This window comes from Elgaria multicarinata, chromosome 18, assembly GCF_023053635.1.
Source record: "Elgaria multicarinata webbii isolate HBS135686 ecotype San Diego chromosome 18, rElgMul1.1.pri, whole genome shotgun sequence".
Classification (NCBI taxonomy): domain Eukaryota; kingdom Metazoa; phylum Chordata; class Lepidosauria; order Squamata; family Anguidae; genus Elgaria; species Elgaria multicarinata.
This window is the reverse complement of record NC_086188.1, coordinates 22571975-22586241: the sequence shown is the minus strand read 5'-3', so window position 1 is coordinate 22586241 and position 14267 is coordinate 22571975. Positions and strand designations below refer to the sequence as shown.

Below are 14267 nucleotides of genomic sequence, written 5' to 3'. Positions count from 1 at the left end.
TTTAAATGTCTTATTTATATTATTCTATCCATGAATTCCATTGGTATGCTTCTCTGGATTTAAACCAAAAATAAAAGTTAATCTGAAGTTTGAAAATTGTTGACTAAGATGTGCATTTTATACTAGCTTTACCTCAGGAAACTCCTCCTTGGAGTGATGTAGATGGCTAGCATCACTCAGCGGGAAATGCATTGATTTCCAACCTTATTACTCGGGGTGTTTCACGAGCTATGAAGACAGCCCATGATCAGACTGGGCTGACCTCCAGTTCTAGGACATGTGTTCCTAATGTATTTGTTTTTAAGTTATGTTTTACTGTTTATTTGTTTTAAAATCTCTGTTGTAGCCACCTTGAGCACCATCTTTGGTGCAAAGTTGGGATATATGTTAAGTAAATGTGAATTTAGCAAATTGCTGCTCATCATCCTTGGTTTGTTCACTTTAGATGAGAAAAGGAGAAGAGGTTTTGCTTGGGAATGTTTGTACGCTAAGGAGAAACATCCATCCATCTTTCTTTCTTTCTTCCTCTCTTTAGTTCCTAGTCCTGCTGCAGCTACGATTCCTCGTACCCCACTGAGCCCAAGTCCTCTGAAAACTCCACCAGCAGCTGCAGTATCACCAATGCAGGTAAGTGTGTGTTTAATGGCTTGAAGGAATTATGTGAAGGCTGTTTTAGCAGGATTTGTAGCAACACTTGCATTATACAAATAAAAGACAAGATTTTGCAGTAAAATGTGTGCATTACATTAAATTTTATTTATCATACTTTTATCTGACCTTGTCCAAAGAGCTCAGAATTCTATGCAGGGATTTATAGGTTCCCCGTTTTATCTTCATAACAACCAGGTGAAGTAGGCTACACTGGGAAAGTGACTAACCCAGGTGAGCCAGTGTCCAAGTTCAGATGTATAATTTTCAGGCAACCAAACTATGGCTTTGGGGAGTGGGGATGAGGTAAAGGCTCAAGCACTTTTCCTCTTGTAGAGGAGTTTTTTCAAGCCAGTTTCCCCACAATGTCTAAACTGAGAAACTGAGTGCTCCCTAGAAACCAGCTTTCATCCTGGTATGCAATCCTGGTTTGTTGGGAGTGCTTAAACCACACTTTTACGGGACAGATTTCATGGGAAAACTGTGGATTAACAAGCCAGGCAGTCCCTTCTGCAGCTGGAGGAGGGGACAGGAGAGAGTGCTCCCGCTGGCAGGGCACCTGCTTTGCATTCCAAAGGCCCCAAGGTCAATCCCCAGCTAGGGATGGGCATAGCTGTCGGTTTCACTTTCTTCCATATTTGAATTTTTGAGAGCCACTATGGTGTAATGGTTGTAACAAATAAATGTAACAAATAAAATAAATAGTTTAACTTGGCACTGTTATCCCTGAATCTGGCCCAGTGAACATTATGCCTGAACAAGAATGTAAACCCAGGCCCTCCAACATTCATGTTCTTTAGCCTTAAAACCTGTTGATGGTACTTAAATCACCAATTTACACATCACTACTATTGCTGCGATTAATAATTGTAACGATGTAATTAAAATAAGTTAAAATCCTCACCTGCCTTCTCAGCAGCCCTGCAAAGTAGGTGCCCAATTCATGTTTTACGGACAAGGACCTGCAATTGAGATGCTACTGCAGACTGCTTGATGGGCCACTTTTGGACTACAGTCCAAGCCAATATGCAGTTCAGCTGGACTACAGTGGCACTATAATGGTGTTGTCTACCTTGGCAGTTCTTCGAAAATTCAGCAAGGGTCCTTAAGTTCAAATTGTAAACTGTGTATAACTTAGACTTTAGCAAGCTGTTTCCTCTACCTCAAAAATAATTATTTTGGTTTTCCTGCAGAGACATTCCATAAGCGGACCAATATCTACTTCTAAACCACTTACAACTCTGTCAGACAAAAGGCCAAGTTATGCAGAAATCCCAGTTCAAGGTATGTGTCTTTCTGTGTTAGCATTATAACTCCCACAGTTCTTCCTTAGATAAAAGAAAATGTGCATTGAATAGGAGAGTCTGAAAGGATCTCTTGCAAAAGATGCATCAGCTCTTTTTCTCTTGAAAATCAGGAGAATCGGGTATGTGCAGCAAGGTTTTTGTTTGTTTATAGAGAGAATTTTATATCCTGCTTTGCCCTCCTCCAAAATTGAGCTGCCCAAACTAAGCGTGCACAATAATGCATAGAAACAGCCCCCCAAAACATGACTGTTAGGGTGACACAGTGTGCGGTCCCAATTACCTTTACCTTCTCCCTTCCTTACTGTCCTCTTTAGTGTCTGTTTCCTCTTCTCTTTTAACAACTTGTGTTGAGCTGTGCTGTAGGGAGGGAAGTGATTGAGAGAGAGAGAGAGAGAGAGAGACTGACTCACTGACTCACTATCTTATGGTCATGGTAGAATTGTTGGACAACAAGTACACAAGACATAAAACCTAGAAACTTGGTTAGTAAACTCACAACACTCAGAAGTCATACCAATGTGTGTATAATTAAAAAGCAAAGACTTGTTTCATCATTATGAAAAAATGATAATCATTAAATATGATTTACCACTTTGGCAGCTCACCTTGAGTACTTGTTAAAAGGTTAGCAATTAACAATAGTAATTATATCCTGCCTTAACTTCATTGCTTCCCCGATTCAACCACCCATCCCACCACATCGTGATGTTCAGTACCTATCTCCTTGGTATGGAACAGCTCCAGAACACCAACCTGGGTCCTCAGATTCTGTGACACTGATACAGAGGAATCATACTTCTAGGCTTTATGAGTGATGCCAGTGCTGATACAGAACCTCGTTGTCAGACTGGGCTTGACAGTCGGAATGGGACATGCCTTAGAGGAGATCTCGAGATTGGGGCATGGCTCGTGTGTACCAGTACCACCAACACTTCTGCCCTCACCTGTGACCTCAATACTCATCATTATTGATGTATACCTTCAGCCACCATCTCAAGCGTGAGGGATGATGGCTCCCGCTCCAATAATAACTTCCCAAACAACACCTCCATCTGTTCCACCAACATAGCCTCTGCAGTCTCCACTGCTTCACCGCTTGACTAAGGTTCCGCCTGGGGTGCAGTACGTGAAACAACATAAGCCAGATCCTCCAATAGCTTCCCTGCTGGCTAGTAACAATGGAAATCAATTGGACTCAACTTCACAGCCTTCACTGCACACATCCCTTTCTTCACCAGATGCTGCAGTGGGATCCCACAATCAGAGGACTTCAGGCAATTTTCAAATCAGGTCATTCATACGGCTCAGTCTTTGGGAGTTGAGACACAGCTGTCCGTCTCTACCATTCAAGACCCAGGGTTTGACACTGTGGATATTTTGCTCCTTCCAGACTTACATCATACCATACGTCAGTTGTGGAACGCCCCCTTAACAATGCCCCCTCTGTCTAAATGACTTGAGGGGCAATGTATTACATTCAGAGGAAAGGTGCCGCATTTCTCTTCACTCACCCTGCCCCAAACTCCATTTTTGTCAAGGCAGTGCAGGGTAAATCACAAAGGCGCCACCCCATGCCCATAGGCAAGGAATGTCATCATCTTGACTTACTGAGGAGATGGCTGTATTCCTCGGCGACCTTTGGAATTAAGGATTTCAACTACCAGGCAGCTATGTCGGGTTATCAAGTCTTCCTCTGGGAGTTGGGGCAACTCTTCAACAACCTTCTGAAGGATAAAAGAGACCTTGTTTGGGTGTTCCAAGGTGAAGAAGCCTGCACTTATCCACAGCAAATCAACACATCTTGGCACCAGAGGGACTGCGATTATTAGTGCAATCGCTTTGAAGCACCACACTTGGTTGAGAGCTTCAGGTTCCTCCCAGGAGGCTTGGTCTCATATCAGGGACTTGTCATTTGATAACAAGGATGATTTGATGCTGAGACCGAGGCCATGATTTCAGTCCAGAAGGCATAAAATATACTGTAGCATGAAACATGGGACTGAGCCAGCCACCACCTCCATACAAGCAACGCCATTGGTATCATCCTCCTGTGACACAATTTCCCTACCAGCAGTTAGGATTGTGGCAAGAGTTTCAACAGCAGGCTCCAGTACCGGAAAAGCAGTACTCCTCAGCCACGTTTCGGAGCTGTCACTGCAAGGATGACGGGAGGCAACATCTGTCACCTTTGACACTCGCCCTCTCTTTCTTCATCTCTCTGCTCTACCTCCTGTCTTCAGAACTTACCTGCCTTCTTTTCTGCCATCCTGGATCATTGCACCCCTGGGTCCTCTCCATTGCCCAGAAGGGCTACGGGGCTGAGTTTGATACGCTCTCTCTACTTGGAATCTTCTAGCCAAAAGTACAGACCTTTTTGATGAAAGATACTATACGATGGTTCTGCCTCGTCATCTCAGCTGCAGCTTTACTCCCAGTACTTTACAGTATTGAAGAGGGATGGATCTCAGGAGTGTCAACACCTACGTTATGTGCAGGAAGTTCTGCGTGGTCGCCATATAGTTGATTCTACCACTACTGTCTAAGGGAGAATGGTTCACCTCAATTGACCTGAAGGATGTCTACTTTCATATTGCAATCAAGAGGTCTTACCAACTCTTTGCAATCGGGACTGGTGTGTATCAATTTCAAGTGTTACCATTCGGCCTTGCTATCGCCCCAAAGGTCTTCACAAAGTGCATTACAGTAGTTTGCTCTTACCTTTGAGTGCACGGGGTGGAGATCTATCTGCATATAGACAACTGGCTATTGGTAGCAGTAACCAGGTGCCAGCTTCTTGCAGTCTCCTAAATAAGTTGAGCCTCTGTGTCAATGAGAAGTCACACTTGCAGCTGGTGCAAAGGCCCAGGGCTTTGCACCAGGGCTGGGATCCAAAGAGCTCAGTAAGGTTCACTGCAAGCCTTGTAAGATTTTTGGCTGGCTTCCTTAGAAAGCAGACCTCTCCTCTCCCGACAAATGCCTTATCACAAATTGTTTTGAAGTCCTATTGGTGTCAGAAGTGTTTTAACTCGTGTGTTTTCATAGAATCATAGAATAACGGAAGGGTCCTACAAGGCCATCGAGTCCAACCCCCTGCTCATTACAGGAATCTACCTTAAAGCATACCTGACAGATGGCTGTCCAGCTGCCTCTTGAATGACTCTAGTGTGAGAGAGCCCACGACCTCCCTAGGCAATTGGTTCCATTGTCATACTGCTCTAACAGTCAGGAAGATTTTCCTAGTGTCCAGCCGGAATCTGGCTTCCTGTCATTTGAGCCCATTATTCTGTGTCCTGCACTCTGGGAGGATTGAGAAGAGATCCTGGCCCTCCTCTGTGTGACAACGTTTCAAGTACAGTATTTGAAGAATGCTATCATGTCTCCCCCCAATCTTCTCTTATCCAGTCTAAACATGCCTAGTTCTTTCAGTCTCTTCTTATAGGGCTTTGTTTCCAGACCCCTGATCATCCTCATTACCCTCCTCTGAACACACTCCAGCTTGTCTGCATCCTTGTTGAAGTGTGGTGCCCAGAACTGGATGCAGTACTCAAGATGAGGCCTAACCAGGGCCGAATAGAGGGGAACCAGTACCTCACGCAATTTGGAAGCTATACTTCTCTTAATGCAGCCCAAAATATCATTTGCTTTTTTTGCAGTCATATCACACTGTTGGCTCATAATCAGCTTGTGATCTACAACAATTCCAAGATCCTCTCGTTCATAGTATTGCTGAGCCAAGTATCCCCCATCTTGTAACTGTGCATTTGGTTTCTTTTTCCTACGTGTAGAACTTGGCATTTATCCCTATTCAATTTCATTCTGTTGTTTTCAGCCCAGCACTCCAGCCTAGCAAGATCACGTTGACGTTTGTTTCTATCTTCCAGGGTATTAGCTATCCCACCCAATTTTGTGTCATTTGCAAATTTGATAAGCATTCCCTGCACCTCCTCGTCCAAACCATTATTAAAAATGTTGAAGAGCACTGGGCCCAGGACTGAGCCCTGCAGTACCCCATTCATTAACTCCCCCCAGTTTGAGAAGGTTCCATTGATAAGCACTCTTTGAGTCTAATTCTGTAGCCAACTGTGGATCCACCTAATAGTTGTTCCATCTAGCCCACTTTTAGCCAGTTTGTTAATCAAATGTCATGGGTCACTTTGTCAAAAGCTTTGCTGAAGTCATGATATGTTATGTCCACAGCATTCCCACAGTCCACAAGGGAGGTTACCTGATCAAAAAATGAGATCAGTTTAGCCTGACAAGATTTGTTCTTGACAAATCCATGTTGGCTTCTAATAATCACTGCAGTATTTAGAAGGTGCTTACAGATTGAGTTCTGTATAATCCGCTTCAAATTTTTTCCAGGGATGGATGTCAGACAGACTGGTCTGTAGTTCCCAGGTTCCTCCTTTTTGCCATTTTTGAAGATAGGGACAACATTAGCCCTCCTCCAGTTGTCCGGCACCTTACCCATCTTTCATAATTTCACAAAGATAACAGACAGTGGTTCTGAGAGTTCTTCTGCCAGCTCCTTTATTACTCTAGGATGCAGTTCATTGGGCCCTGGAGATTTGAAATTCAAAGAAATTAGGTGTTCCTTGACCATTTGTTTATCAGTCTCAAACTGCAATCCTGCCCCTTCACCTTGAACTTCGCTTTTTCAAAGGGGTCGGGGTCATAGACCCTCTTTTTGGAAGAGACTGAGCCAAAGTAGGAATTGAGCATTCGGCCTTTCCTTTGTCATCTGTTATCAATTTGCCATCCTCATTAAGCAGTTGAACCACCATTTCTTTCCTCTGTCTTTTACTACTCACGTATCTGAAGAAAGCCTTTTTATTGCTTTTAGCATCCCTCGCTAATCTCAGCTCATTCACAGCTTTAGCCTTCCTGACGCCATTTCGGCACTTCTGTGCCACCTGTCTGTACTCTTCTTTTGTAGCCTGACCTTCCTTCCACTTCCTATATGTATCCTTTGTTGTTTTTAGGTCATCTCTAAGTTTTTTGTGGAGCCACATTGGTTTCTTCTGTTGTCTTCTATCTTTTTTCCTAGTTGGAATTGTTTGTAATTATGTCTTTAAGATTTCCTTTTTAAAAAAACTCCCACCCATCTTGGACTCCTTTTCTCATTAGGGCTACTTGCCATGGAACCTTACTTATCATAGTTCTGAGTTTATTAAAATCAGCTTTCCTAAAATCCAGAGTACGTGTATGGATACACTCAGCTTTTGCCTCCTTTATGATCAAGAATTCAAGTATGCAACAGTGTGCAACAGTGTCCCAAGTCCAAAATTCCCTTTGGGTGTGGAGAAGTAGCTGTGTGGTTTTGTTGGATATAGCCCACATTTCCACTATTAACATTCATTGTTATTTTTCTATAACAAAAGGTAACACATCATTAAAAAGCTAATTTTCTATCGTAGCAACATGGATTGCATGCCCAATGTTTATTTCTCTGTTTCCAAATATATTTTCTGGTCCTGACAAACTTGTTTGCTTTTAAGCTTTTCAGTTCAAAGTGCCCTTCCTGTAAGAATGTATGGCTGTTGTATGCTGGGTGTGGTTCTTTGATTTATGCGGCTTTTAAAATAGAAATTTCTCAAGAGTAGCTTTCATATAACAAAGCAGTAGTCTTCCTTTTTCATGTTGACAAATGTCAGCTAAACAGCTACATTGTAAAGTCTTCTCAGGGTTATAAGAGTGTTTTGTGTTAGTTTTTCTTTGGTTATTCTTTGAATGGCACTGGGATGATTTAATGTACAAGGGAAAGTAAATTAGGAATTTGCCTGGGGTTGGATCAAGATTTAACCTGGGGGAAGTGGGCTTACCTGGCTTTTCCAGCCTCCTGAAAATACTACACCTAGGGTAAGGAGAACATACAGAATGGGGTGAAATGTGTGTGTGTAGGGGGCGGGGGTGTCTCCAGAAATTGAGCAGAAGGACCTTGTCTGAGCAGACCCCTTCCTCCCATGGAAGGCTGATCGTCAACACCCTGCTATTTACAAAAACTGGAAAAGTGAGCTTCCTCTCTACTGGGTGGCCAACCGGTGGCACAGCTGGTGCAGCCAATCTGGTACCGGATCAGACAGGGCTTGGATGGGCCGTTGCGTAGCCTTCGGGCTTGGATCAAGGTATTTATGAACAGGACCCACATCTCAGCCCTCCACTGCAGCACAATTCTCCTTCGTGGTCTCTGTGCAGTCACACATATGGGCTATACGTCTGCACGGAGTCTCATTAGGGAAGTTGCTATAGCTGATAGAGATTTTGGGCGGGAACCAACGTCCCAGTGCACATGCCTAGGAGGGTCCCCGCCTAACTCCTCAGTTCTTTTTCAACCGCCATTGCGGCAGCAATGTGAGGGAGTTTCACTTGTCTTCAAACTACGTTCGTTAGCTGATTTATCTTTCTCTTGTAGTTCTTTCTTGACGCCCATATTTCCAATATACTATTATTATTTATTATTATTTATTAAATTTATATACCGCCCCATAGCCAAAGCTCTCTGGGCAGTTTACAGAAGTTAAAAACAGTGAACTTTAAAAAGTATACAAAATTTTAAACCATCAAAAATATAAAAACAACAGTATAAAACAACAGTATCCATTTAAACCACAACAGTTCTGGGATCCATTAAAAAACAAACAAACTTAGCATATGTTGTTAAATGCTGTTAAATGACGCCTTTCAGACACCGACTTTCCCCTTTCCTTTCGGCATGGACTCAAATATCATCCGACTCTTGGGTACTCAAGATCGTAGCAACAGGATACCTTAATTACCTTATAGAATTCCTGACAACCCCTCTGTTGGGATAAATATGGTTTACTCAGCCATCACCAGCACTGCAGAAAGAAATTCTAGCCCTCCTGCAAAAAGGGGCGATTGTACATATACCCCAAGACAGTTTTTACTCCCACTATTTCACCATGCCAAGAAGAGATGGGGGTCTGCGCCCTGTCTTAGATCTAATAGCCAAAGCTCTCTAGGCAGTTCACAAAAATTAGGTCTGAAGGCAGCCACCACGGCAGTTGTATCCTTTGCGTGCCTGAAAATGCACCATCTCCAACTATGGTTCATCAGAGCCTTCAACCCTGCATCAAATGCTAGGAAAACGATGCTTCGACTACTGACCAAGGTTGCCACATCCTTGGTATGGTGGACTTGACCAGCCCACCTCCTAGGCATGTGCACTGGGACGTTGGGGGAGGGTTCCCACCAAAAATCTCTTTCAGCTATAGAAACTTCCTGAATGAGGCTCTGCGCAGGCGCAAAGCCCATATGTGTGACTGCACAGATGACCACTCGAAGAACCACAGTTACAGGTAAGCAACCTGTCCTTCCAGAGAGGCTTTGAAACAGAGTTACACAAATCTCAGCCATTACAATACAAGGATGGCAGAAGCAGCCACAACTGAGAATTTAAAATCAGGTATCAGTTTAAAAGCTGTGTCTCAGCAGGTCAGATGCTTGCTGGAACAAAAGTGGAACCAGATGGCAGATGGACGGGGCAAGCCCAGTGCTCCCATGGCAAGGTGCTCCACAGCCACGTGGTGCGGCCACAGAAAGCCCCACCCTGCATACCAACCCACCAACACCATGACACAAAGATGGATCTCCCCCCACCCATATCTTAAAGGATGAGCAGGCTCATCAGGGGGAGGCAGTTCTTAAGGTTTCCTGGGCCCTAACTATGTTAGGGGTTTTGAAGGTCATTGCCAACATCTTCAATTGTATCTAGAAACAAACTGGTAACCAATGCCTCCCTGGTAGTGTACGTATTGCATGCTTTGAACCAGCATCCTTATCGCTGCATTCTGAGTCAGCTGAAGTGTCTGGAGACTCGTCCACAGCAGCTCCAGCCACAACACATTGCAGTAATATAATTTGGATATAATTAAAGCTCATATGCCCATGCCTAGGTCTGATTGACTGAGGGGTGGTCAGAGCTGGCGCATCAGCCTAAACGGGGCAAAAGCTATCATCCTCATGTGACCATCCAGGAGTACACCCAGACTGTAAGCCTGATACTTCAAAGGGGAGTGCAACCCAATCTAAAATGGGTCAAGCCCCTATTCCTGGACTGATTGTCCTAACCAGGAGCACGTTCGTCTTATCTGAACCAAGCTCCAATTTGTTTGCCCTCTCAGTCCCATTACCATCGCCATTCAGAGCATCAACAGCTTCTTCTAGAACAAGAGACAAAAGAGACAACACGCTCCAAATCCCTAGATGATCTCTCCCAGCAGATATTAAACAGCATGGGACACAATTACATCATGAATGACAATTTAGGTCACTTGTATGCCTCTCTTTGTTGCACTGAACTTCAGCCTGCTCCCTAGGCTCCTGGAGGAAGAGCGGTCACTAATTGGCAGAGCACCTACTTTACATGGACGAAGGCTCAGGTTCAGTCTCTGACAGCATCTCCAGGCGAAGACTGAACTGGAATAGTTCCTCTGTGAAAGAGCAGCAATTGGAGATCCACCACTTGCAGGAAGGGCAGGAAGCTGTGCTTTTGCACATTCGTCTGGGCTGTAAAGTTAATTCTTGCAGAGTTCTGTCGTGAAGGTTTGGTACGCAACACCTCCTAGCCGGGATGATGCAGCAGTGGGTGTGTCGTGAGATGGGTCAAGTGGTGGATCAGAACATAAGAAGAGCCCTGATGCTGGATCAGACCAAGGGTCTGCCAAGTCTACCATTCTGTTCACACAGTGGCCAACCAGCTGTCAACAGAAAGTAGGACTTGAATGCAACAGCATCCTCCTGCCCATGTCCCTCAGCAACTGGTGTACATAGACATACTGCCTCTGCTGCTGGAGGTAGTGTCATGTTTCCAAGCCCTGCCACTGAGATGTGAGACAACAAAGAGGTCTGCCGTGCAATCCACAAAGCTTTATTCAGTAAATATACACCTCTTCACGCCTGGAGGGAGGATGAATGCTAGGAGCTATCCTCTAAGCTTAATTAGCCTAGCAAAGGAAGCCAGTTTCCTATCAACTAAATGGATAGGTTCCCCCCATGCCTGACAGGCTTTGACGGAGACCCTCCTTCAGTGAGGGTCTTCAAGCTGTAACCTATGGCGAGTGGCTAGCTTAGCGGACTGCCTACCACTTCCTCTCAACTCCACCTGCTTGACCCTGTGGCAGACACTGGGATCTGTGAATTCCGATGCGCCCTCCCCTTTTGACAAAGACTGAGTTCCTAGGGACGGGGAGGAGAGGGAAGACGATCTCTGAGCCTGGGCCTCCTGTCCGATAAGCTCCTGGGAAGATTCCTCCTCCACTCCTGGAGAGTCTTGGAGAATTTCCTCCCCCACTTCCTATCTTGGCTGGTCTACTTCAGGTTCCAAGTCTGATTCAGGATACATTCCAGGGAGACAGGGCCTGATCCTGATATGTCTAGTAGCCGTTAATAGCCTTCTCCTCCATGAATTTGCCTAAACCCCCTTTTAAAACCATCCAAATCGGTTATTACATCTTGTGATTGTGAATTCCACAATTTGACTACGTGCTTTGTGAAGAAGTACTTCCTTTCATCTATCCTGAATCTCCCACCAGTCAGTTTCATGGGATTACCGTAGGTTCTAGTATGAGAGAGGGAGAAAAAATGTCTCCCTTTGCACATCTTCACACTGCGCATGAATCTGTACACCTCTATCATGTCTCCATCTCCCTTACATCCCACCATGTATAAGGCAGCTACCTATATGACATGGATGTTGTGGCACCTGTACTGTACCGTGTACTAGAGAGGCACCTTTGCGTGCTGTGGACTTCATTTCAGCTGTGGGTTGGGCACCGCTAGTCTGTGCAAACCAAGAACATTTTCACTGCTCACTGCTCTCCTTAAACCCCAGCTGCCTTGATCCAGCAAAGACTCTCTCTATCTGGCCACATGTCAAAGTGTTGGCAAGTATCCACAAGTGAGATTGGTAATGTCTCTGGATTGGGCCAACATGTAAAAAAGTATTGCAGAATGAAGTAGGATGTGTGGAGAGTTCAGGATGTAAAGTTGATGCAGCAGGTGCAGAATGCCCAATGGAGCCACTGTACATTTCTGAAGTGTTTGTTCTTCATCGTGGTCTCTATGCATCACACATATGGGCTTTGCGCCTGCGCAGAGACCAGACCGGAATCTCCAATAGCTTAGGGAAACGCTTTTGGGCGGGAACCCCTCCCCACGCTACTGCGCATGTCCCTGGGGTTCCCGCCCTAACCTCAGTTCTTCGTCGTCCGCCATTGTGCACAGATCAAGAAACCGTGACTTCTCTCAAATTGTTCTGTTTACTTACCTTTTGGCTCTTTTCTAAGATCCTTTCTCTTCATACTTCTCTTCTCATTTCTTTCTGACCATATATATAGTTATTCTTCTGCTTTCTGTATCTTCCTCCCTTTTTTTCGAGCGATCGTTTGATCGCGTGGCGCCTCAGGCGCATGGCTGTAAGGGCCCCTTTTAGAAAGTGCGTCAAATGCGGCGCTAAACTTCCACCCAAAGACGGTCACTCGCTCTGTGTACTCTGTTTGGGCGAGGGACACATAGTTCAGCACTGCCATCACTGTATGGCGTTCACCAAACAGACGAGGAAAAATAGAGCGGATAGACTGCGGTCTATACTCTGGGAGAAAGCTCTCCGAGCTACTGAACCTACGCCTCAAAAGCGTAAGGAAAAAGCCTCCTCAAGGACAATGGAAGAAACCCAAAGCCCTGAAATTCAATCGGTTGTAATCGATGAGGAGATGATGGCGGATAACAGGGCCATACCCCTGACGCCAGGCCGATCCCTAGCGGTTTCCGCGGCTAAGAAAATTTCAAAGAAAGCCCGGACCCCTAAATCGGCGGAGCACTTAAAAAAGAAGAAGAAAAAGAGGAAGAACGCCGAAAAACGCTCCATCTCGAGGACCGATACCGTGTCTACGGTACCTACTGAGCCTACCCGGCCGGTATCGACTTCGATACCGACACAGTCGTCGGTACCAGAACATCGTTCACTGCCAACCCCGTTACCGACAGCGAGGAGTTCGATGTCGGAGGGCGAGATACGGGACTCCGTATTGGCTGCCTCCGTACCATGTGCTACGGTACCGTGCACTGCTGCCCCACAGGAGTCGAACCGACTCGCAGTTTCTACAATACACCGACAAGGGCATTCTCCTAGACCCGATTTTGACCGGGTCTCACAGTACTCTGGATACCAAAGAGAGTATCCTTATGACTGGGAATATTACCGTCCCCAGGAGTTTTATCCAGGCGAACGAAGACATAACGACCATTATGGTCATCCTCCTCCACATGCAAGGGTCATCCAAGTTCCTCCTGCTTTTCAATCTCACACTCCTCTAAGCCATGGCAGTAGAAATGACCAGACAGATCACTTCTCGATACCGAGAGCAACTATTGTGGTACCATTAACTCACCAGGACCAGGCTTTACAGCCAGTACATCAAACGGTGCAAGCCACGGATCAAAATTCTCCTGATGAGGACTACAGGTCTGACTCAGACTCTGTGGTGTCGGTGGCCCCTTCGATGCCATCACCCGACGAAATCGTGAATACTCAGGACCCCGCTTCTTCTTCGGAAGACATGGGAACCTTCTCGGATCATGTACTTCGGATGGCACAATCTTTAGGTCTCGATATCGATCAGCCAACAGAAATCGATGATGACCCAATTTATGATGTGATGAGGACGGAAGCTAGTTCGACCATCGCTATTCCGTTCCCTCCTACCCTACGGAGAACAGCACAGACTTCCTGGAAGACCCCTTGCGCAGCTCAGCCAACATCTAAAAGGTTGGAGTCAATGTATAAGGTTAAAGAAACTAATGCAGAATTTCTTTTTCAACATCCTAAGCCTAATTCAATAATCGTCGAATCTGCCCAAGGAAGGTCTCAAAAAATACATTCAGCCCCGATCGATAGAGAGGGCAGAAAACTGGACTATCTGGGCAGGAGGGTGTATGCGTCCTCATCCCTAGGAATACGAACCTCGGCGTATGAAGCAACTATGGCCAGATATCAAATATTCCTACTGGAAAAGATAAACTCCCTCTGTGACCACTTACCTGAGGAAAAAAGGGAGTTAGCAAGAATTTTTCAGACTGAAGCCACTGCAATAGCTCGACTGCAACTAAATTCGGCTAAACATCAGACGGATTCCCACTCCAAATCAATGATGGGATCCATAGCTCTTTGGCGTCACGCTTGGTTGAGGTCAGCCAACCTGACGAATGAAACAAAGACGAGAATAGAGAGTCTACCTTTTGACGGAGAAGGGTTATTCAACAATAAAACTGACGAGTCCTTAGATTCAATAT

The 14267-nt window shown here is 45.2% G+C and overlaps 1 protein-coding gene across 2 annotated transcripts in view; it reads left to right on the top strand.

Annotated features, from left to right (window-relative positions):
• The window catches only part of SPECC1L (sperm antigen with calponin homology and coiled-coil domains 1 like), a 92552-nt gene that overhangs the window by 46021 nt on the left and 32264 nt on the right, over window positions 1–14267 (top strand). For both annotated transcript variants that reach the window (XM_063143998.1, XM_063143999.1), the window contains 2 exons: window positions 536–627; window positions 1842–1932. In XM_063143998.1, the coding sequence (XP_063000068.1) occupies window positions 536–627; window positions 1842–1932 (183 nt within the window). The remainder of the gene's footprint in view (window positions 1–535; window positions 628–1841; window positions 1933–14267) is intronic.